We start from the raw sequence: 26349 nt of genomic DNA, 5'->3' as shown, positions 1-26349 counted from the left end.
CATAGGAAATCTAATGGTTTCGGCCAATGAAAAATAAGATTTCAAAATTATTTTTGAATTAAAAAAGTCGAGTGCCGCGTAGGTAAATAATTAGGTGTCACGTATATATTTTTATTAACTAACTACTAATAAGCATATATAACTTCATCCAAAATCAAACACTTTAATAATTAAAAAATAATTCTAAAATGAAATTCAATCTAAAAAAAAAAAAAAAAAACTAATCTAATGAAAATATATAAAATATAGAAGTTGGCACATATAGGAGTTTTATTTTAACTTAACAATTTAATAGAATTCGTGCATCGCACGGGCTAAAATCTAGTATTTATATAAATAATGACAATATATATAACAACACTTTTTGGTGGATGATTATGACAAATTTAAATACAATGAGGGGGAATGTTCAAAGCCCAAAGTTGTTTATAGAAAGCTTGATTCAATTGCATAAAGTTCACATTTGTATCTTCCTTGTTTAGATCATGTAGATATGCATAACCTGATTTAACTATGTAATTACCTAATTTATGCCGTGGCTAAATTAGGTAATCATTTTCCCACTTCCCTAGGTAACTCTGTTGATAAAATAACACGAGCCAACACTTCTTTCAAAATTCTCTCATACCTTAACCGCATCTCATTGAAATATTTGTTGGTTTAAAAAAGCAGATACCTTCCAATTTTAATCATCTCGCAAATAAATATGGGATGAGAAAATAAAAACCCGACCATTCATCCATTTGTCTACATGCAAAAACATTACAACCAAACCAAAAATTTCCAAACACAACCCTAGAAAAGAGTGTTTTCTACCTTCTGAATACTACAAAAATCCCAGGAGGTCCCAGCGTTTATTTTAGTCTTTCTTCCTAGCAACAAGGCATAATTATCTTTTGCATGTTAATCTTGGAAAGCAGCTGTGGATTTCGATGCAACCTACATGCCTGTTTTATCAAAAAAAAGCTAAATTACAACTATATATACCTCGAATGCCTAAGACTCCCATCCATTTAGACAAATGGAGTATTGTCTAAATGGAGTATTTATTCAAGAAAGTAGCGATCATAGTGTGATATTTCAATGTTGTAAAAAAGCATGAGAACCACTTCACTGATACTTCAATGTTGTAAAAAAGCATGAGAACCACTTCACTTTTTGATGGGGGATGCGGTGTTGTGTTGCAATAAAAGCAAAATATGATAAATTAAGACTGAAATAGGGCGAGGATCAGAACACTAGATTGACATGTGACATGTAACATGATATATACTAGTGAGAATTTAAACCACAGTTCTTAAATTATATACATATCCGGTACAAAAAATGGATAGTTTCTCTGTATGATACACAAGTGCTTAAAGTCTTCAAACCCCTTATGCAGAAACTTCACCTAGCAATTGAATAATTTCATCTTCATCAGGCTCCGTTTCTGCTGAAGAAATCAAAGATGCTGATTGAATCTTCCCAAGATGATCAAGCCGCATGAGAATAACGCCCCTGAAAGGAAAATAATGTACATATTTAAAACACCAAGCTGACACTCACAAAAAAATTCAAGACTGAACTCTATTCCTGAATTTATAAATATAGAGTTATTTGTCATGTTGTGTTTACCTGGCAAAGCGGGATTGAATGGAGATATCCCGAACTTTGATCCTGTTGATAGTTCCGCTCTGGCTAACCAAGATGATATTTTCATCACTTTCTCCATCTTCTACTAAGATATGCAAGTGTACAAAGTTAATAGAGCACAAACGTATAGGCAAGTGAAGATTAATAATACAGAGGTGCCATTCGAGATTACCTGAGCGTGAAAATCCTACCGCAAAAACAGCAGCTAAGCGGTCTTCAGCTGCAAACTGAAAATGCAAACAAGAATAATGTTTACATTATAACCAAACTAAAGCCCAGAAATATTGTTCTATTCGATCCAACTTACTTTATACCCAATCAAGCCAACCCTATTCAGGGGTGACAAGCGGAAGCTGCTCAATGGTACCCGCTTCCCATAGCCGCTTTCTGAAACAAAAAGTAGCCATGGACCTCTCGTCCCTTTCTTCCTGCATCAAACAAACACAAGCTACTTATGGAGACTACAAGGATGATAAAGCAACTCCTCAAATGCCTCAATAAAGATGCATTAGGAGAAAAAGAAGCAACAGACATGTCAATGTGCTGAGTACATAATCTTACCAAATACCATGTTCATCTACTTCTTGGTCCAGATCTTTCCTCAGACTTGCAGGTATGATATCCACGCATGCCATCTTATCCCCATTTTTAAGTCTCATGGCAGTTTGGCCTCTTGAATTTCTTTGAAGTGATCGGATCTGAAAACATCCATACAAAAACATTAGTAATAATATCCAAGGCATGCTAGTTATACTATTGTAAACTGTACCGCTGCAGCATGATTGATCCACTGCAGAAAGTATGACATCCGAATCGTTACAGGATAAATGTCTTGACAGAGTTAAGAAGTTTGTACTTACAAAACATAAACTGCACTACTAATGATTGCAAGTACGTTCAGCATTACGCGCTTCAGTAGTGTTATCAATTCAGAAGTGGTTGTACAAGCAGTTAATGTGTGTTTTTTAAGCACGCTTTGCGTTTATTCATGCATTTCATAAGAATTGTCTAAATTACTGAGTTAGCTGACAAATCTACTATGATTTGAACTGCTAAATGTTAGTAACACTAACATTTCCTTGCATCAGCAGAAAAACTATGAAGTGCTACTAAACGCCCTAGTTTCCAAGCGTAACTGCTTTGGGTCCTAGTTGGATTGAGACTGCCCATATTAAATAATTAAACCTACCTAACATTTGAGGTGCCTAACATAGTTTTGAATTTCACAAATGGTTTAAACTATGAAACTTACCGTGTCACCAGAGCTAAGAATGACCAAGCCATTTTGGGAAGCCATGGCAACAAGGTCGTCGTTTGTGCAACACCTTACCCATTTCAACTCATCACCAGGAACCTGTCAAATTACATACGAACCATAAAAACACGTCACATAGAGCTACTTGGAGAAAGGTAAGTAGTACTTCAATTAAAGAATAGCAGATAATGCACAAGAGGAGAAGACAGACCAACTGTATAGCTATTATTCCTGTTGATCTGATTGATGAGAAATAGTTCAGTGACACTTTTTTGATGTACCCATTGGCCGTGAGCATTACCAGAAATTGGTCCTCGACAAACTCACTTACAGGGATGATGGATGTTATTCTTTCACCATCTGACAAAGTCAAGATCTGACATCCAATACAAATCAGAAGTGAACACAATATTCCATTAAAACAAGAAAGTTAAATGTACCTGTATCAATGGTGTGCCGGCAGCAGTACGAGTACATTCTGGAATTTTATACGCACGGGCAGAGTACACAATACCTTTGTCACTACAAAACAAATCATGCACACCAATTCATGATTGAAACAACTGCATACATATACATACAAGCTTTTGCATAAATTAAGTAATTTGTTGTTTAGGGAAAGTTTCAGGCATATTTTAAGTATGAACATTAATAGGTGAGGATACAACGAAACGCTTAAAGTTCCAAGTTTGAGTATGAAGTATGAACATAACTGTGTATGGTGTTCCTTCTATTGGCACTTGAAAGAAAACCACTTGCTATTCACTGGGACAACTTCCAGAGAGAAGATCCCACAAAGGATGTTCTTAAGATATGCAAAATACTTGTTTAAGCAGCTGTAATTGTGCCTTAATGGGGAGAGTCTACTAATCATTTTCTAATCTTGGTTCTTTCTCATTTGAATTTTTTTGGGAAACTTAAAAACATAACTTCTCATTTAGACTTATCATAAGCATCTTAAAGATAACCTTATTTTCTGAAAGATTCTGGTTGCTTAATGGTTCTTGATTTTGTACACAAATTGTTTAATGATAGCTAGCATGACGTTCTTTGTCCTTAGCCCTCCTTTTGTGTATGGGTGACACTCCCTTCGTGCCTTTCTGATACTATTTGTTATTAATTGTCAGCAAAAGAGGATATCAGGATGGATATATGCCTTAAATAGCCCAAAATTAGAGAATTGACAACACTAACTAAATAATTTGTACATGTAAGTTCTGACAAACTGCCTCTCCAGTGGTGCATATTAACTCAAGTGACCTTTAGATATGAAAGACTAATATCGTATTCCGGCAAACCAATCCACTTTTATGCACACATGTTGCTCTATAAAAACAGGCATGAAAGAATCACAGCACCAAAGTACTATGAGTTTCAAATTCATCATAGCCCATCATGAGTACCATGCTTCACCCCCGGCCCCAAAAACAAAAAACAAAAAAAAAGGGTAAGTCGCACTATCAAATAAAGTGCCTAAACCAAAGATCTTCGTGAAGCAGTCAATGGTGACATTGCACAAATCATAGCCCAAACTAAAGGTGGTGTTTGGACAGGTCTGTCCAATGACAAAAGGGTCGGGCCAAATATTAAAGGGCTTTGACCCTTTTATTTTTTATTGGACAGGGATTGCAGGGTCAAATAATACAGGGTTCTTATAGGGTCTCTATTGACACCCCATTTATATAGCTTTGTGTGCTGGAAGGCCCAAATCTCAAACTATACTATCACTTTCGCAAGAACAAAAACCCACAAAACCCATTTTCAGAAGCTAGAGGCACTGCTTTTGCCTTTTCTCTCTCCTTTCCATTTTCATCATCTTCTTCATCTACTCTTCCCCCCTTTTCAGGAGAGATAAATTCCCCGATCTCATAGTACGTATTAGAGAGAGAAAATTAGAGATAGAAAGCTCGAGAGTGATTAGAAATGGCGAAAAGCTTGTGGCGCCCTTAAAGATGAAACCAAAGTCGGCCTTGCTACAATCCACTTAGGCTTAAATCAAACTAACAAACAACAATCATTTCTACTTGAAGATTTGTTTAGAACTGCAAAAATGAAATTCGAGAAGAGAGAGAATCGATTGAAGGAAACAAAATTAATTGAAGAAATTCTCATCAAAATCAAACGAAATTGAGACGATTGAACCATGTGAAACACACTGAAGAACAATGTCAAATACGATGTTATGCTCTGTAAAACTACATACTTGGCTTCTTTTTAAAAAAAATATTGCAATTAACTTCACCCTTTAATGAACCTTTTTTTTCTAGCTCTGACCCTGACCCGTCCGTAGCCCGTATGACCCTGACTCTGTCCAATAATAGTTTTAAGTGGTCCGCATTCAACTCGCCCCATTAATGACCTGACCCACCCCAACCCTCCCAATAACCAGGTCTAGCCCAAACATGACCCATAATACATCAGATTGCCAGAAGAATATAATTCATACCTGAAATTGATCCGTCCCTAGCCCGTATGACCCTGACTCTGTCCAATAATAGTTTTAAGTGGTCCGCATTCAACCCGCCCCATTAATGACCGGACCCACCCCAACCCTCCCAATAACCAGGTCTAGCCCAAACATGACCCATAATACATCAGATTGCCAGAAGAATATAATTCATACCTGAAATAGAGTATATGATCATGAGCACGGCAGACGAGGAAGTCAGACATCATGTCATTCACCCGCATTTTCCCAACAGATTTACCTATAGTACCACGATTTTGAGCAACAAAGGTGTTGGGTTTCATTCTCTTAACATAACCCTTTTCACTGATAGCCTGGAATGTAAAGGGATTATATTTGTCAATAAGATTGAAAATCCCACAACAGGTCAAATAAGACAAAGAAAACCCAGTAAGAAACCAAGAATGAACTACCAAGATCACTTCTTCATTGGGAATAACATCAATGTCTTCCACCTGACCCCCTTCATCATCATCCAGCATGGAGCGCCTGGGAGTTGCGAACTTGTTCTTCAGTTCAATAGCCTCTTGTTCAATTAACTACAGCATTAGTATATATGGGAGGTTAGCAATTTTGCAGCTTGAATAGTTTTTTCCATCGAAAAAGCAATAGGCATACGAGAAGAATATCAAGCACATTATATTTAAAAATAAGTACAGGAATACACCAATCCAGGAAGTAAAGGGTACAGTTGTTTTGTACAATTAAGATATCAAAATACTGTCACATTATCACCTAAAGTACCGTTCATTTGACGTCCATTGACAGAAAACTCAAACCTTAAATTTTTAAAAAGCAACAAAAAATGGATATTCTTGTGTCACTTCTCTTTTTAAGGCAGAAGGCAAGCAGTAAATACCTTGCCCTCCCCAGGAAATTTTCCACCAAAAAATCAAAGCGACATAACTATGGTGAAGGTATGACAAATGAACACTGCTTTCTGTGTCTAAGTATATTAGAAATACACATAGGGGGCTGCCACCCATTTGACAGATTAAGTTGATTATGAAAAATTCTCCGAACTGAAAGAAAGAACACCATGTGATCCAGATAGATCATGGCATGTTGGGGGCGAGGTAGCATGCAAATGTAAATATACACAAAATTGGAACGGGGACATGAAAACAGCTATTTGTAAAGCAGGAAAAAAGAGAAACGGCAATTATAAGATAGTACTTTCGGAAAAAAATCTACAAAAAGTTGGGTATGGTTTTGAACCAATAAAAAGAAAACACCTTCTTAATCTTATTCTTATACAACTCTACTTTTTCCTTGGGAAAGAATTGGTTAGCTATTTGATACAGACCAGCAGAGGTTGATTAAGCAATGTGTGACATGGTAGAACAGAGCATATCGAACAGCATCTCTATCGAAGAAATTATTTCACCTGAAGAATTTGTTTCTTGCTCGACAATAGTTCTTCCAGTCTACAGATTTGTTCCATCAGCGACTTACCCTCGTCAACAAATTTGTTTCTCTGGTATTATAAGAAAGATAATCTTTAGAATACAAATAACATGGCACCTGAACTCTAACGTTCCAATGTTCGGCGAAAGATTTATATCACACCTCAAGAAGTGTAAGCTTTCTTAGATTAATATCCAAAATAGCTTCAGCTTGTTTCTGGGACAAACTATACTCTGCGACATCAAGATGGTTACTGATTAGTTGTCTTATACTTCCTCCGTTTCAAACTAGTTCACCATTTTGACTTTCATGTTTGTCAACGCATAACTTTGACCATCAATATTTGTAATTATGTATAGTAAAATTATTAAAAGTTGCTATATTTAAAATATATATTGAGACAAACCCAAAAACATTTTACATTATAATATTTGTTTTATTTTTTTGTAGAAAATTATGGTGAAAGAAAAATAAGCGAATAGTGCAAATGTCAATGGTGCAACTTTTTAGAAACGGAGGTAATATATTAATGGAAAGCCCCTTAGAGACATTAAATAGTTAAAGAAAAAATGACCGCAGCAACATAGGCCGAAGGGGCAACCAAGAATCCTATTTCTGATGTAAAACACTGTACCTAGACATGAACATGACATTTTAAATGAACCTTCCACAAACAAACTTTCCGCTTGAATTTTTTGGTCAAAGAGTAAAAATAACGCACATTGTCTTGTTAGAAGTTATACTCCTTCCGTTTCTATATATAGAAGTGATGCATTTATTTATAAACGGTCGAATGATGCAAGTGATGCATCAATTCAGAAACAGGAGTATAGTTTACATTGTAAAAATAAAAAGAAAAAAAGAAAAAAAAGAAAAAGAATCGGAAAGGGGACATTGTTACCAACCACCAACGCGGTGAATGCAATCATGAACAGAGGAAGAGATGTAAGAACAGACAGTGGTACCAAAGAGGAAGAAGAAGCATGGGAGATTTTGAAGAGGACATAGAGAAGAAGAGTTAGAAAGAGAAAAAGGAGAGGGAGGATGGGGTTGGATAGAAGTTGCGGAGGCTGGGGAAGGTATAGTTTATTAGTCCTTCATAACTGGATTGGGAATTGGAGATAGTGGAAGATGCATGTTTTGGAGGAGAGGAGCCTATGGAGATAAAACAACATATAAAAGCATATTCAAAATTTTGATCACCTTAAGTTATAACTGCTTAAAGTGTTGAACACATCTTCCATTTAAGCCTTGTACTCAAGAGTAAAAACCTGACATGCTTAAACACAATGCAAAAGCTGGTATCAAAAGCTTACTGTTCATCAGATCTGTTGATGCCATTGCATTGCTGGACGCTTTCCTGACTACTTGAATGATTTCATCTAAATTATCAAGCCCTACAATGATACCCTTGGTATAGCAACACAATAAAAAAACATCAAGCACAAGATATATATACAAGAGAACCACATAAGAAACGTTTTATGCTTCTACATGTTGGAGTACCTCCACAATATGGCTTCTTGCTTGTGCTTGTGAAAGCTTAAATCGAGCACGCCTTTCAATTACTGAGCACCTAAAGTCGAGGAATGCCTGCAAGATCAAAATTGATAAAAACTAAGAGCTCAAAACCCGGAATTGGCATCAGTTTAGTGAAGTAGCAACTCGCAGATCTTGGAAATAGTCCATTATGCATCGGCAAATTCTAACTCTAAGGAAAACACAACTAAAGCAACGCCATTAGAAACCAATTTCCTCCAATATTCTGCCTCCATTAGATGTCACCATGACCCTTCTACATAAGAAATCGTATGGTCAAAGTATAACTTAACGAAGGATATTCTCAATTAAGTTTATAGTCAACTATTGAAGGTCCTCTATTACATTACTATTAAGATGCCAACAACTATTATTTCAATCTAGGGTTCAAGAGGTCATAACAGTGGAAATTCGTTGTGGATTACACGGATACAGGCAGAAGTCACCAAGAGGGAATAAGACTCTACCAAATGGAAAATGTGTGTAGGTAAACTAGGAAAAGCACACCCCAACTATGTTACTCGGACTCGGGTACCCATGTCGGACACGGGTACCATGTGGGACACGGGCACGTGTCAAAGTGTTTGAGTCGGCTATTTACCTAAGAGAATAAAAATATAAATAGTTAATAACAGAATCAATTTGTTACCTTAAGCAACTCTATCAAGCCCATCTGTTTTGGTTGTCCATCAAGAATCCTGCATATTTGATGATATTCAATTATTGAAGGGAGCCTCAGAAAAGAAGTGAACTTTAAACTTAATTCGTAAAAAAGGGAAAGCACACAAGTGGATTTAGTAAGGATGCCCCCATTGCATAATTTTTTTATAAAAGAAAAATTTTAAGTGAAAAAGAAGTACAACGATGTAAGACCAGAAGAAGACCAAAATCAAGCAAAATGGAACGAGCAAAATCCAATCATGTACAGGATCAAAGGACACGCCAGGTCAAGGTCTCAGAAAAATCCAAAAGAAAAAATAACTACAACACTAGGTCCCACATGGAAACAAGAGTAGTCCATCTACCCCAAAAAATCCTATCAATCCACTTTAACAAACCACCCAAGAACCTCATATACTGAACCTGAACCGAGCAAACGATTGCTGGATATCACACAAGGATATCCACCTTGAATTTTATGAAATGGGTTTCAGAACATATTTATTCCGACTCAAAAAGGATATGTGTGCCATGAGCAATTGTATAAAATGGATTCCAAAAGAAATGAAAAATTTGCTGAGAGCAATTGTAATATTTTATTTGGGTATTAACATTCTACTCCTCTAATGATTGTGTAAGATCTGCTATTGTGCTACAGTAGTCAATGCCCACCTACTCCTCAGTTTTTTGTTGCACATTAACTTTTAAAGAGAACTCTTATTTTAGATCAGCAGGACAACAGAACAAAGATTAATTTCGCAGAGGAGACGTCTATCAATGTTTCTAGACACTTTCAAACTCAAGGTCCCTCCTTAGAGTTGTTAGACGTAAACCACCCCAGAATTTCGGCGCATAAATTCATACAGCCAAGAAGTCATCCAGCCAGTTCCTTTTCTATGCTCGCATTCCAGATTGACGATTGTAACAGAGAGAATTTGAGAAATAAGCAGCACGTGAATTCAGAGAAAGGAGAATCTTTTAATAGAACTTACCCCACCATGTTGCAATTGAAGCTGGACTGAAGCGCAGTAAGACGGTACAAGTTATTCAAAACAATCGGAGGTTCAGCTCCCCGCTTCAACTGCAATAACGTGTGAATCAGTGGATATAGCAATAAAGGTACATATATTTTATCCAGCTTACAAAATTACAGAATATGGATTTCCTACCTCAATAACTACGCGCATCCCAGAACGATCACTCTCATCACGGATGTCACTTATTCCTTCTAAACTCTGCATATTAAAATGGAATAAGTAACATTTCAGGTTTTCACAAATGTTTAGCCTAGATAACCAATTCACGAAAGACCAGCAGAAGAAAAAATTAAACAATATTCCTTCTAGGTTCATATATAAACAGAATCTAATCCGTGCACAAGCACGGAAGAGTTGCCTTCAGCACATATAAATGGAACGAAAAATCTCAGGCAGTTAATAATGTTATTTGCCACCATCTTATTCGTCCTCCTGTCCTCCATATGGTGTAGCTGGGGTAAACTGGGGTTAATGGTGGACAAGGCCAAGGTTGGTCATCATCTAGAGAGCAGTTAGGGGATTAATAATACCATGGAAGGGGGTTGGGGGAAGCTGTTCAGAATTAAGAGATTTGGGGGTAACAAAAAATGAAAATAGCGCAAAAGGGAATTCCAAAAATATCAACCATGCTATATACAAGGGGAAACAAGGGTCTTGATTACCTTTCCAGCTTTCCCTACCCTGAAGACTACTAGTTGGTTACTGATAACAAAACTTAAAACTACCACCCACCACATCAATGAAGTACAAAAAAAAGGGGAGAGAAAGTGTCTCAAAATAACCTAAGTTCTCAAGATAACCTAAGAGAATCAATATGAAGAAATTTTGGATATGCTAGATCTTTTCTAGTAAAATCTTATTAAGGGGTCTTTATAAAACAGAAACTGCAAAGTAGGATAAAATCTTTCAAATATGTGCCCATATTTTTAGGGTGGTTTTTGATAAATATGTCAACATACTATTATTCATCCAACAATAAGCAGAACATCATTCTCGAATAAGGTCATTATTGCGGTAACAGCAATGCTTCATGGAAGCCTTTTCTAACACAATGGCGTGCAAATGGTCTTCCATTCTTCGGTTCTTCCACCATATCAGTTTTAGTAGTAACTACTCTCTCTGCCCCACCAAAGTCTTCCCATTCTTCCATTTCTGTCTGTCCAAAGAAGTCTTCCCATTTCTTAAGTTGGTATGGTTCACCGAATAAAAATTTGTTATCCCTGGCTTCCTTTTATTATCACTTTTCTACCTTGTCACTCTTCTCCTCCCACATTCTCACTCAAAATTTTCTTCCTGTTAAAAATATTCACTTTTACCAACTTAGCTTCTACTCTTTCTTTACACAATATTACCACACATAAAGATCTCTCCTAAATGTGTGCCCAGACAAAACGAGAAGACAATTGTTGGAAAAATGAAGTAAAACACAACCTTTCACAAATCTCGGGGAGAAAATCGACTCAATGAGCAAAGAAACAATACAAGTTGGCCCATGTCACGCAGTGGCCAATATCTTTCTAGACTATTTAAAGATAGAATATACCTAAACATTCCACACCCTGCCTTGGAGAAATACATGCTATTTTCTAATATTGTTGTTGTTTAATATTTCCAGTGTGACCTCCTTGACCCTGCCTATGGCCGAAACTGGTGCTCTGAATTGATTCCTCTCTTTAAAGTGAAATTGTCATCATAATTCTTACCCCAAAAAAAACATTAGGCCAAGGCTGGTCAACAAGTGAAGCTCATAGTTTTCGGAGAGGAGTGTTGAGGTAAGACGAGGCAACCAACAAACCCGAAAAGGCAACCGCTAATATCTTACTCACATATTTTGAAATTGTCTCTTAGCTGCACATATTGAGTTTCCACTCCTTGCCCTCAAGATCTGCAATAAGTGTTCATTGCTTCCTCTAATGGTGAAAAAAGAAGAATTCCCTAAGATCCAACAAAAAATCAAAAATTGACTAGTTCCTTTTAATTCCAAAATATAAGGCATTTTACAATTACCAACACAACATAAATATCACTTTATAATATCAATCTAATCTAACTATCTATACAAAAAAAAAAAAAAAAAAAAAACCATTTCAGTAGCGAAAGAAAGCGACACATAAGTGCGTGATGTCACAAATTCTTATTACAAGAGAAATTAACAAGATAAAATAGAGTTTGATGTTCGGAAAAAGACTTAAGATACGAGAAAAATAGAGTTTAATTCTCAATAAACCGTGATAGATACTTATGTTATGCAAATTGAATATAACATTACAAACGGTTCAATAAATTATAATATGCATACCTTCAAAACGGCATGAAAAATACTTTAGAACAAGATTCATTTATAATACTCCCTTCGTTCCTTAATGTTCTACTCACTTTCCACTTTGGGGTGTTCCATAAAGTTCTACTCACTTCTACTTCAAGTTCATCTACTTTTGGCAAACATCTTTTACCATCTTACCCCTTTCCCTACAATATTTACACCTTTCCACTCTCTCTTACCGTATCCCCCTTTTTCTTACACAGTTACACCCACCCACCTTTTTGCACGAAATAATTTATTTTATTTTGTATGCAATAAGTTACAATTAACTAAACGTAGAAGATGCAAATTCAACAAAATGTCTTCATGCAGAAGAAAAGGACTTACATTTTAACTATGACTATTGAATAAAAGTTTTACACTTGTAGGTAGGGAGGATTTAGAAAATCCAAACGTATTGTTATACTTCTTTTATCATAGACCACAAAGCAACAAGTCAACAACGTCTTATAAAACCGTGAGGCGAGCGATTCGGGCTATGCACAGACTTGACAGCTTAGTAACTACAAGTAACTTTTTATATTACAAATATATTTCTATGTTACTTTACTTATTCTAGCTCAGAAGATAATACGAACACGCCTACCCTACCAATGCAATTTTAGACTTTTTAGTAAAATTTAACAAGTCTATTAGTATAACTCCTCCGTTCCAATATTATTACACCATTTGTCTTTTGAGGAAGTTTCACAAATATTGAACCATATATATTTAAAAAATATTTTATTTCACAATACAAATACCCAATATACCCTTTCATGTTAACTCTTGTTGATTTAATTAATGTTTCAATCACATGGGCAAGTTTGTATCTTGGCATTTCTCTCTCTTACTTTTCCCCTTAACCAAAAATCTAGTTCCCAAGTGCCCAACCCCCATGGTGCAACAAATTTGGAAGTATATGAAATATTGAAATCTGCTAAAACGACCTATATCAGGATCTGATGGAGCACATAGAAGTTTAAAACTGTCGCATCCCATCCTCTAGCATCAGATCAGTATTCCTTGCAGTTTGACATGCCCTTTTAACAGGGGACTGCCACAAAATTTAGTTTAATAATCTTAATATCTGTTAATACAGCATCTGGTTGTCTGAGTGGTCTATCCTTGATTGCCATCAAGAATTTTGTTTTTTACAAAGAAACAATATAAGCCACTTAAGGAGGACCATTGAAATTGAGAACTTGAAATTTCATCAGCGTACGAATTTTATGCTTTCAACAACAACAACAAAAACAGTACCTTATTTTCAACAAAAACAGTACCTTATTTTCAACAAGATGAGCTATCTTCTCAACTAGGGTGGCTTTGTTTGTCTGGTATGGAATCTGTTGCATTTGTATATACACAAATTAAATCATGCTTGGCAGGAAGTGAATCATCATTCAAAGAGAAAGGTAACAAAAGACATAAAGGCAGACCTCTTTTATAATAATAGCCGTACGTTTTGTCTTGGAATCAGACAGTTCTATCTCAGTCTTTCCTCTGATGACAATCCGTCCCTTTCCAGTCCGATATGCATCAAGGATTCTATAAAAGTTATCAAGCATTAGTAACCAATCCAGGTTATAAACCAAAATACTAGATACATAAACACCTTCAATGGAAATCAAAGTTTTAAAAGAAGTTTTAAATCAACAAATGGATTTGTTTCGAGTTTTCCCCACATTTTAGTTTTCTAGTAGTTTCCTTAGTAAGTTCTGTTTCCTGTCTGTTTTAAGAAACTGATGAGAGCATAATAACAATAATTAATTTCCCTCTGTTTCTCTCTCTTCCTGCTATGCTTCTTCTACTCTTCTCCCATCCTCAATTTCAGATCTGTCCTCCCCTCTATTCCCTGTCTATTTGTCCCATTTAGCTTTCCCTTATCAAGCATTAGTAAGTCTGGTGGAAACAGTGTTATTTCCTTTACGTCAACCTCTTTCAGGTTTAGCAGAAAATCATCTATACCACGAGCTACTAATTATTAAAATGATCGGCAACATTTGCATACAATATGAACAAAGAGAACTGATACTTCTTTTCCTTTTCCCTCCTAGTTTCTGTCTGCTCTGCTAATTTGCTAGTTCATAAAACAACAGAAATGGCAATAAACAAAACCACTAATTCCCCAAATCATATTAGTAGATAACTTCAGTCATGAGGTCTTGACAGGGTCTTTTTATTTTTGTTTTCAGTATTATATGCTTCGTACAAGAAATTATTCAAATATATTAGCAGCTACGTTAAAATGCTGCATTGAAAAGTGGGGTGGGTACCTGCAAATCACTCAGCAATTTTTCTGTAATCTATGGGGCAAATTTTCAAAAGGGCTCCAAAGTCTGACATCTCAAAGTACATAAAACCTTAATCATCCCAAAAGGAAAACTTTATGTTTTCCCTCCCTCCCCCCCCCCCCAGGGTTGATATGCCACACAAGTTCTCACATGAATCATTTTTTATACCCACGGATTAAACCACATTCATGCCTATCCCACTGAAGATTCTCCATATTTGTCCACCCCATCACAATCCTGAATTACACTGGACCCTTCCCAAAGTGATAAACGAAAAGAACACAAGCATCCTCTGCCAAGTCGTGTTTACAACCTTGGTAAACATTCAAGAAGACCCTATAACTTGCTTGCAAGTTGCAACAGAACGGTAGTAGTCAGTTTTTTCCAATTTGGAGTACAGCCAACATATGGCATGGAAACAGAATCCTGAAGTAATCCAGCAGCAATCTTTTCAAAATAAGCAATTGTCGATAAAAGGACCCCTGATTTTCCCTTTCCTAAACTCCTGGATATTGAACAAAAGACCCCTGATTTGAATTCCTTTCCAAAAATAACAGAACATTAAAGGATCTAATATTCTAATAAGAACATATAATCATTGAAGAGTATAAAAACACCCACTGACGCACCCAGGCCAGGGACTGGGTATGTCACATCATACACCAGCATTACTCCTGATGACCATGAATTAACAATGATAGTGTCTTTGGCAAATCCCACCAACAAAAACCACGCAAATAATTTCCTTATGTGTTTTTAACTGTTACTATATTCACAAGAGTGACAGAGTGCCCTTACTTTGAAGAAGATTCTAGAATCTAAAGAAAGGAAAAAGAATATTTATACAGACTCCTCCTTGCAGAATATGTAATACCAACAAACATCTTGTTTTCAGGTGTTCCAATTTAACAGGCTCCATAATCACTACACAAATGACAGAGAAAGACAGAAATTTCACTCAACATGAAACTCTACCATTTTTCAAAAGTAACTTAGCAGAGAACTTACAAAATAGAGTCAGGAATTTTGTCAGTCAACATATTATAAAGTGAAAATGACAAAGATGAAAATAACAAGCTTACCCAAGAGTACCCATTATCAGACCTCCCGTTGGAAAGTCAGGTCCTGGCATGGATTCCAACAACTCCTGAAGCTGTTACAAGAACCCCAAAAAAGATTGTTAAATAAATAGAAATTAAAAGCAGAAGGAAAGTTTAGTTGTCTTAACATATAGGTAAATCAGGGTAAGAGAATCTTGTCTATATCCTCTACGATTATAAGTAATAGTCAAACTATTACAAAAAGTACACAACATCTAGTAACAAGAAATCCACTTATCAAAACCTAAAACTATGTGCTTATCTCAAACAAGAAACAGACTTATCAAAACTATGTGCTTCTCTTAAAACCATATCCGTGTTAGTAAATATAGAAAAGCATGGTAACTGAAGCAGATACACACATCTACTTTGAGAAGATATTGACGCGGGATAAGGAGATAAGCCATTTAACACGTATTGCATAGATAGTCGAAGACACTACATGAATTAGCCTGAGCGACATTGCTTTGCACTTCTCATTTGTCTTATTGAACTCTCTATTTCCTCAGTTTGACATTAGGGATGGCAGGATAAGAGGTTTGTGTTCATACAATAACAAAGGAACAGTTAACACATGGTTACTGAAGCATGGAAAGATAGCATGTAGCCTCTGTAACAATTTATAAATAAAATCAGCAATTCCTCAAGTTTTTACTTCCACACATCAATTTAAACTGAGGAAGCAAAGCAATGAAGAATAAACATTTGCACATCAAAATGAGGACTTCAAAAATCCAAGTGTGTAAAGCAATCAACGAAAGATTACTGAGGCAGAAATAGGGGATTTTGAGGAGTGCTCGACTCAAAGTGATCTGACTGTGATAAGAAAAATTGAGTGTTTTTACACTTGGTGTAATAACCAAGATGGTGAGCACAGAAAATACTCTAGAATTGATAGAGGAGCTCCTGAAAAGGGCATTTCTGATCATTGTCCCTTCCTCGTTGATTTTGCTTCTGAGAATCACAACAGATCAACTCCATTTAGATTTCTAATATTCTCACTAAGCATGATGAGTTCTATAAGACCTTGATTGATGTTTGGCAGCTCAATTTTGATTGTACCTTGATAAAGGTGTGGTTCAGATTGAAGTATCTCAAGGTCCCTTTAAAAAGAATTTAACACCCAGCAGAATATAACCACAATTTAAAAAAAGGAAGGGCAAGAACAAACAAAAAAAAAGGAAATTAAACCTCTGAACGTTTGTTTATTGCTACAGGAAAGAGAAACTACAATGCAAAAGCATGTAATGAACCCTGGACTTGCTACAAAGGCGCCATAATTTAGATCCACAAGACAAAGTGGAGGGATCAGCAAGTTGTAGACTTGAAGTCTATATCAGAACATCTCCAACAAAGAAAGAACAAGGGCGAAAGAAATTTACTTTACCCCAAAATATCCTAAACATCATAATATTGCATCAAGGATCTAACTAAAGGGTGATTATCTAAAATATTAGCGACTTGAAGAGTTGAACATACTGTAGCTTCTGGATTATGAATCATGACAGACAGCGCGTCAACCAACTCTCCAAGATTATGAGGGGGGATATTTGTTGCCATTCCTACCTGGATATAAGACAGCAGCAGCATCAGTTCGAATTCTTGATACAAAATCGAGCCAGGCAACATACTTATGAAGAAAACATAAGGAGGAGATAAAAATTAAAGATAAAAAATAAGATAAAACATTGGTAAGAACAGTACTGCAATTCCAGAAGAACCGTTCAACAATAAGTTTGGTATACGAGAAGGAAGCAGTGATGGTTCTTGCTGTGAGTTATCAAAGTTAGGAACAAAATCTACCTGCGCCAATATTAAAAACTCAACAAGTTAGTAAGTATAATTTATAATGCTTAGATCTTGATAGTATAGACTGTTTAGAGTGGTTTCATTGAGAACTGACAGTATCTAGCTCTAAATCAGCCAATAACATTGCTTCGGCTAATGCCTGCAAAAGAAAATGGAACAAATGAGTTTACACCTAAAAGCTTAGCAGCATTTAATTAGTCTATCTGAAAAGTAAACCCAATATCATCAGAATGATTTTTGTGGAAAGCACAATGCAGAATGAGAAGTTTACTTCTAGTCTACATTCTGTGTATCGCATTGCAGCAGGAGGATCAGCGTCAATTGAACCAAAATTTCCATGTCCTTGAATGAGTGGACTCCTTAAAGAGAAATCCTTCAAAATAGAGCACAAGTTTCCAGATGATGCTTGAGTTGTCTCGACAGAATAAATCATTACAGGGATATAGATAAGCCAAAGAAAGAAGCATGGAGCAAATGGAGTATCTTAAAGACTATGAAAATAAATCAAAACAATGAAGATATGGCGTCTTTAAAGAGCTGAAAAGGTTGTTTATATAGTGGCTCGAGCTTAGATGTTTTCTGAAAGATATTTATACTGCCAGGTATTCTCTCAAATCCTTCTTTTCTGGGCTTTGAACCATAATAACAAACTAACAAATCCCAGAGAATGCCAAAAACAGGAATGACCACTCAGAAACATTAAGTATAAACATGCCAATAATGTTGCTCTGTTACCAGACTAGATGCACTTAGTACAGCATCTAATAACGCCAAAATATATCAAGTCAACACACTGTCAAGCAAACTTGAAAGGCCTTCAAATCAAGGTGTCCAACATCCCTTTAAGAATAATTAGTCCTTTATGATGGAAAAGAAAGATGAGTTCCTTTGCCAAAGGCATTAAAGATCAACATAATTTCAAAATGGGATTCTGTCAAACCTAATAGAGAAAACAAAATAGGATTCTGCCATAATAATTACTAATGGTTATATTTATATAACAAATTGGGCGGAAGCATCAACTATCATACGTTCTTTTCAACCCCAAACACAGGCACTTCAGACCATCCCTTTCAGATTCCACTTCACAATCAACATATCACCTGCCACTTCAGACTGCACAGAAATTTGTCTACATTCCACATGCATTTTGCGATGACAAACTTGAACACAATCCCGGCTTATTAGGGAAAATGTTAGTCATAATTTCCAAATACTCATCATAAGGCTAATAAATATAAGGTCCTCGGGCATACGAATGACAGAATGCTAGGAAGCGGCTTTTTAGGAATAAGACTAGTCATGTTTTATAAATACTAATCACAAGGATAATAAACATAAGGTCCTCTTGGGCATACCAATGACAGAATGCTAGACGTTAAAGTTACAGTATTCACGAACAAGACCTTTGGAAAAAGAATTCCAAAGGACAAATTGATCGCATCTCATTTCGCAGGAGTCCCAAAAGAATGAAAAGGATCATTAGGGCAAGGCAAAGTCAAATGAAGAACTCCTCATCTAATTTTCTCCCATTATCTCAGAAGGTGACACACTTTGCAACAACAAAAATTAGCAATGAAAATTTTACAACAAATGATGACTAATTAAAACCCACAAAGAATCAGAACAGTCGGTGCTCCAGTGCAATGTATGAAACTACAGCATGTGCTTGTCTGTTTTACCTGTGCCATGCGCACCAATGACTCATAAACAGCAACATCTCCATGTGGATGGAATTTTCCCAAGACCTTCAACAAAAGCATATTATATAAGTATTTACATGCTCAGCTATGCATTGGGACACAAAGAAATTAGTGTCAATCAGATTGTTTTGTTTTATCTAACCTCTCCAACAACTCTAGCACACTTTTTGAAAGGTTTCCTGGAGGAAAGGCCCAATTCATGCATTGCAAATCTGCACCCAGGAAAATCATATAAACCCAATCAATATTGAGTTGTTGTCATAGATAAACATATAGTATAATGTCCCCAAATCACAAACCATAGTATCATAAACAGCGGTCCATGAAAAAGACAAGTGAGACAAACAACCATTACCAAGGTGTCCAATCTGTCCATACATCTAATATTAGCAAGAGCAGACAAACAAATACTTATTTCATTTGCCACTAAGACAATGGAGACTGAAAAATGAAGAGTCGCCTCATGAACACTGAAAGCATTTCCCTACCTTTTCAGTTACCAATAAGATGAACAAGCAAACGGTACAGCCTGAGCCCCAGTCATTCTAATGCAACTTCACTCAAAATAAATGAGGTTTTGGGGGGTCATTTTAATGTAACTTGCTTCCATAAATGGCAAAGCAATTGAAAACAAAAGATATAAATAATTCCTCTATTGGCCATAAAGTAAGCAAACTTCAGCTGTAAGAAGCATGAATGGCAGGATTTCTATCACACAAGCACACTCGAATTGAAGTCAAACTATGAAGGCTGTAGTTACATAAGAGACCATTCACAAATCTAGAATATCTCATAAAAGGATTAGGTCCTATAATCCAAGTAGGAAAGTTAGAAACCACCTGTATTTGCTGTATTTTTGTTTTCCCCTTTCTTTTTCTTATTGAAGTTCATTTACTCTTTATGGTATTGCTAAATGCTAATACGAGGTGTTACTCATTCAAAAGTCTTATCGATTGGTTTCTTTCAGACTATCCACAGGATAAGTAAAAGAATAATTTTCCTAATTGTAATCTTAAGGATTCAACCCTAGCTTTCTCAACACAACCTACACACACCAGTAAATGCAAACTAAATATTCCAACCCATTATGTAAAGTAGAATGACCGAGTGAACGTGAATTACTCGTTTGCTTGCCACATTTCCTCACAAACCATTTTGTGAAGCACTACACAAATACCATTAATCCTGGTAACAGCTTCACAGAACCTCCTGTTTGCACATTCTCTTGTCAAATGAAGTCGGTATTTCAATTCAATTCATTCAACATCCACTTTAAATCACTCAATTAAAACAACAGAATACAATCTCCAGAAAATCCTTCAGTTCCTTTCAAAAATTAAATAACAAAACTTCACTCACAAAATTCTACGGTGAACAGGCTTCAGTCCATCACGAACATCAGGCAAAGCTCGGCCGAGCAAAACCGACATGGCGTACGCCATGTAAGCCTCAGTAGCTTCCTTATGAAGCTCAGTAGGTACAATCCTCTCGCCACTAATACCCCTATCTTTCAGCGAAACACTGCCGTTGCCATCTTCCCCGTTCACAGCAGCCACTATTCTCGCCTCTCTCCGCTTCGCCCGAATCGCCGGACGCCGAGGGTTTGTGACGGAGAAGAAACGGACCTCCGAGAAAGGCCGAAGCTTCGAGAAACTAGGGGAGCGCCATAAGTGGTGGTTATAGCAGCGGAAGAGGCGGCTTCCAGCGGCTGAGAAGGCCATGGAAGAGAGTTTCGGAGGTGAGAGGTGAGAATTGAAGGAATGGATGTTCATTCCATGGGAAGAGGGAGAGATTGAGGGGTTTGTGAACTGAGGAGAGAGAAAGAAGACGTATTTTGGGTTGTTGTCCGGATAATATTAAACCCTAATATCAGGGTTTTTGCTGAACCTTCTTTTAGTTTTCCGCGCCATTTTTCGACTTTTTTGTACTTGATTTCGGTTTTTTCATGAAATGTCCATGAGGTTTCACGAAATTCACCAAATACCCCTGCGCGTTTCAAAATACATAGTATACCCCTATTTTTTTCATACTGTTCACCAAATACCCCTATTATGACTTTCCGTTAGTCCTCCGTTAAGTCATGTTTATAATTCACCAAATGCACATATTTATAAACTTTTTGCATAATATACACTTATTTGTAAACTTGCTTGAACCAAATACCCAATCTGCTTTTAAACTGCAAAATTTGAATCTAACGGCTAGTTTACATATCTAATTTTCTTCGCAATGAAGTAGAGCAGTTTGTAAAAAAATTCCAGCAATAAACATAGATTATATTCCATCAATAAACAGGGATATTACAAAGTTAAGCCTCCTGTAAATTAAGAAATTGAGTATTGTATTCTTCCAAGATCACTTTAGATACATGACATTGCTTAAAAAGCTTTACAAAAATCTTCTTTAGGTTCGTTAACAAGATAAGTAAGACTAATGTTGGTGATAATCCAAGAACTTCTAGGCCTGCTGTCATGAAGACTGCAGCTTGCTTCCTCGACTGCCAAATTGTCTCTAAGGACTTCGAAAGTGGAGGTGAATAATCTTAAGGATCAAAAGCTGAGAAGCCAAGCTTTTTTCAAGAATCAGATAATAGCTAAAAGCTAAACTAGTGTTTCCTAACGATGACAAGGGTGAGGAAAAAACATTGCATAGAAGGAGGACTACTTATCAACTACCCCAAATGAAGGCCTCTTGGATCAATCGCTTTGGTCGCCAGAGTCACTCAATTTATCCTCCCAAACAAATTCTCTCTCTTTAACTTCTCATGGGTGAGATTCGGAGTACACGGACAGTGTGGCTGAGGTCTCGGTGTCCAACTACAGTAGTTCTGGTGATTCAAAAGCAGCCGATAGCTTAAACAAGGGAAAAGAATTGACCCACGCCTCTTTGGCAAACCACCACCACCTCGCAAACCTGGCCATCGACTTAACCTCGGCCCTCCCAGAATTTCCCAAAGCTGAAATAACCGAAATCAGCATGGCAGTTTTAGGACTCAACCCATTCCCTGAACCACACCTAAAACCCACAATGCCCTATCAACATCCCCTGATTTCAAAAACCCTATAACTAAATCATTCAAAAGCTGAAAAGATCTCAGCCAAGTTACAAATACCACCAAAGAAATCACCTCACTGCCATCTTCAGTGGGACTCGTTGGACCAGAGTTCATCTCCTTCTCTTCCCTCGAATTCTGTACAACATATGAGACAATTGTGCCAGAATTCATCCACAATTTAAAAGGAAGAGATGAAACTGAAGAAGAACTGGTGAACGAGCCGCCTCACAATACCCTCATTCGTCCACAATTTCGGCACCGATAATGCCATATCATCCCCCAATAATCCCTCATCTTCGCGGAAATACTCATCGGACGATTGATCAGAAGCCGTCAAATTAGCAGCAGCCGAAACAGGCGGAGATAATAAGAGGCTGAATGAGAGTGTAGCAGCAGCTATGGTAACACCAATTGAAGATTTTTTAGGCGATTCTTGATGACTGGAATTGAAATTAGGGTTGTAATTGTTGGTGTAGTTGTTGGATACTCCGTCATTTTTTGTTGTTGCCTTGTTGGTGATGATAATGGTGGTGTTGCAGGGGTAGGGTGAAATGAGAGAACAAAGGCTCATCTTTGGAAAGTTAGGAAGAAGCGACGGTAGCAGGGGAAGGTGGTGACTGAAGGAAATAATGCCCTTGGTCCAAGTATGCATTCAATGTTAAGTCTAATAAATGCGGTTCAGTATTAATTAACAAGTTAATAATTCAGTGAGATCAAGTGAGCTGAATGCCTAGCTAGAGGCCGCTTCAGTTCAAGTGGAATTAATGATATTAATCCACAGCTTACTCTTGACTGAACCCGTAGGGTCACACAAATAGTACGTAAACGGATCAAGTATTTAATGGCATTAAATACTCCAACTATGGATATTCGGAATCGACGGATCTTGGTTTCAGTGGGAGCTGAGATCGTCACAGGCAAGAAATGAATACTCCGGAAACGATGATATTGCCGGAAACGGAAATATGGATCGTATCGGAAATATAAATATTATCCAAGTCGTAGATGTTGCCGGAAACGGAAACATGGTACGTATCGGAAAATATTATCGGAAATAGAAATATTGCCGGAATCGGAAATATTGCCGGAAACGGAAATATTGTCTGAATCGGAAATATTATCGGAATCGGAAAATAATTCCGGAAACGGAAATATTAAATATTTGTTCGAAACGGAAATTAATTCCGGAATCGGAAATATTAAATATTGTTCGTATCGGAAATGAATTCCGGAATCGAGAATTTAATCGGAAGCGCATCGTACGAATTAGCATCGGACGAGGCCTGCCAGACGAAGGCCCAGCACGAAGCCGGGCCATCGCCCAGCAAGCCAAGCGCAACAACCACACGCCAAGCATGCGACCAGGCCCAGCGCAAAAGCCAGGCCCAGCCGAAGCTTGGGCGCGCGCGCGGGGCTGCGACGAGTGGGCTGGCGCTGTGCGTGGGCCGCAAGGCCTGCGTGCGGTGCTAGCGTATTACTCGAAGTGTGTTACTCGAATCCTAAAGCGTATAGAATTCGTTTAATGATTAAATTCCTAATCCTAAAAGATAAATTAATTAAATAAGAGTTCCACTAGGATTCTAATTTAATTAATTCGTATCCTAGTAGGATTCCGATTCTCTTTCCATACCCCTATAAATATGTGGCCTGGGTTCACAATTTATAACGAGTTTTCAAGTATTCAAAGTGAGTTTTTGAGAGAAAAATTCAGTCACATACCTTGCCTAAAAGTGCCGAAATTATTAGTACCTTAAGGGCGATTCTAGTTGGTCAATCTTAAGGCGGATCCGGACGTGCTGTGGACTATCTACGGAGGGACGACACTTGGAGTCCTAAAGACTTGTTCTTGTTCGGTTCGGGCGCAGCTAGGGAAGGCACGCAACAAAGAGTATGCTTCTAGACTATGCTATATGATTATGTGTAAATAATATGTATTCCTGGCTTAATGGTTGTTTCCGCATGATTTATGAATTGTCATATGTATCATAACCTAACAGTGGTATCACGAGCCTCTTATTATTTTCATAATCTAAATTGCATGAACATGGTTAAATATTACAAATTTGCAAGAATTAAAAGGGGTGATTAATTTTCGTAATTGTTAATTAATTGCAAATTGCGTTTATTTAATTATACGTACGCAGTTTTTCGGCAGTTTCTTCGTTACTCATTCAAATTGAGTGATTTTTGTGTCAATTCCGCATGTAAAAGGCATTCTAAAATTTTGACAAAATAACATTTTTCGGCCGAACCCAGAATTCTCAAATTCGAAGCCTAACTATGACTTTTCGGAGGTTTTAGTTTTTCGAATGCAAAATTTCGTAAATTTAAGATGTTAAATTAAATATTTGCGATTCTTGTTGGTAAATCTTGAATTTTTGATTGACCTACTGTATATGTTTAACAAGTTTGAATGCCTAGCCTTGTTAATTATGCAATCTAATTTGTAATTATGATTAATTTGTTGAAAATTAGAATAATTTAGAATTAATTTGATTTTCATAATTAATTATAATTTAATTAGATACCTATGATTAAAAACCACCATAAAAATTGTAAATTTATGATAAATTTTAAATTTTTATGACCTAGACTTGAATCCATGATAATCGGAAATCAATTGAATAATAAATTTTCGATTTTTCGCCCTAAAATTATGAAATTAATATTATTTATTAATTTGTCATTAATTTTAAGTATAAATTTTTAAATTTTATGCGATTCGTTCATATAACTTGCACGCACAAAGCATTGGACGCTACGTGTTACCCTTAAGGGGTGTTGTATAGTGCGGGCATGTGACGACGAGCAAGGGAGCTCGTCGCCCATGCGGCACGAATGCAATGAGCAAGGGCATGGTGCACGAGCACAAGGCAGCAGCCCTGCCTTGTGTCGTGGGCTATGAGCAATGGACGAATGGGCATGGGCGAAGGCAAGGCACGACAGTCGCGTGTGGGCAGCAAGCGAGCTGCGCCACAACGCGCGCTGCCTGGGGCAAGCGTGCGCAGCCTCGCGCGCAGCGAGCGCAAGCTCGCGTGCCACGAGTGCTGCGCCCAGCGTCGATGCCGCGCGCAGCGAGCGCTGGCTCGCACCAAGCGAGCGCTAGCGAGCGCGCACAGCATGCGCTGGCGAGTGCACGAAGCGAGCGCTGGCCCGCGTGCAGCGAGCGCTAGCGAGCGAACGCAGCGAGCGATGGCTCGCGTGCATCGAGCGCTGGCGCGCGCGCAGCGAGCACATGCTCGCGTGCATCGAGCGCGGGCGCGCGCGCAGCGAGCACCAGCTCGCGCGATGGCTTGCGAAGGGTAGAAGCAGCAGCTATGCGACGCAGCGCATGGGCTGCGCGCACATGGCCAGCGATGGCTGTGTGCGTGTGGCCCATGGGCGTGTGATGCGTGAGGTGTTTGCGTTGCGATTAGATCGTTTTGAAATTTTAATTTGAAATTTTCAGTTTACGTAATTTTAATTAATTTTAAAATTAATAATTTAAATTATTTTCTTGGATTTTAATTTTGAATATTATAATTATAATAAATTTTATTTATTCTAATTATTTTACTAAAATTAAAATCATGAATTAATTTAAATACGACTGAAATTAAATTAAATTTATGGATTCAATTATAAATTTATATGAGCTTTAAATTTTAATTAAATTTGTATGTTTCCGGTTAGACTAGAAATACATTTTTATGTTTAAAATTAGTAAAGCATATGAATTTATTGGTTTAAGTGGGAGCCCTTTTTAGTCATAAACTCTTGATTAGGTCTACAAATCCTTAAGGTTAAAACAACTTGATTAGAATTAATAAGGACTGAATAATTTGTAGATTATTGGTGCCCTTGATTAATTGCTGCAAATGTTTATGTGATGCATAATGTGTTTTACTAACCAGCTATGTGGGCCATTCATGATAATGAATGGGTGAATGGTATATATTGTATATGTACTGTTTTGCAGGTTATGAAGTGACTAGTATGGCCCAAATAGGATAGAAAATATGGTCTGCGTACCATTAATTTGAATGTAATTGGTCTAAAGTACCAAAGTTGTTTTTCAATTCAAATATGGTCTGCGTACCATCA

At 37.1% G+C, this 26349-nt stretch overlaps 1 protein-coding gene across 2 annotated transcripts; it reads right to left on the bottom strand.

The window, feature by feature from the left end:
* Positions 1-1176: 1176 nt before the first annotated feature.
* On the bottom strand, positions 1177-21089 carry LOC110798078 (DNA gyrase subunit A, chloroplastic/mitochondrial). 2 transcript variants are annotated; one of them, XM_022003214.2, is made up of 27 exons: positions 20571-21089; positions 19354-19423; positions 19191-19256; positions 17780-17881; positions 17603-17647; positions 17404-17502; positions 17179-17265; positions 15682-15752; positions 13745-13853; positions 13589-13651; positions 10133-10198; positions 9956-10044; positions 8953-9001; positions 8271-8357; positions 8081-8174; positions 6927-6997; positions 6745-6834; positions 5771-5896; positions 5514-5671; positions 3331-3412; positions 3102-3266; positions 2888-2989; positions 2197-2333; positions 1943-2063; positions 1808-1862; positions 1618-1720; positions 1177-1500 (listed from the first exon to the last, which is right to left on the bottom strand). In XM_022003214.2, exons 1-27 carry the CDS (start codon positions 20981-20983, stop codon positions 1377-1379), a joined length of 2844 nt encoding a protein of 947 aa, XP_021858906.1. In that variant the 5' UTR covers positions 20984-21089; the 3' UTR covers positions 1177-1376. The 2 variants fall into 2 exon arrangements, with proteins under 2 accessions (XP_021858906.1, XP_021858907.1); XM_022003215.1 differs by having other exon boundaries at positions 1618-1717; positions 20571-21073.
* Positions 21090-26349: the final 5260 nt, after the last annotated feature.

This window comes from Spinacia oleracea, chromosome 4 (genome assembly GCF_020520425.1).
Source record: "Spinacia oleracea cultivar Varoflay chromosome 4, BTI_SOV_V1, whole genome shotgun sequence".
In the NCBI taxonomy this organism is placed as follows: Eukaryota; Viridiplantae; Streptophyta; class Magnoliopsida; order Caryophyllales; family Amaranthaceae; genus Spinacia; species Spinacia oleracea.
This window is presented reverse-complemented; position numbering and strand designations above follow the sequence as displayed.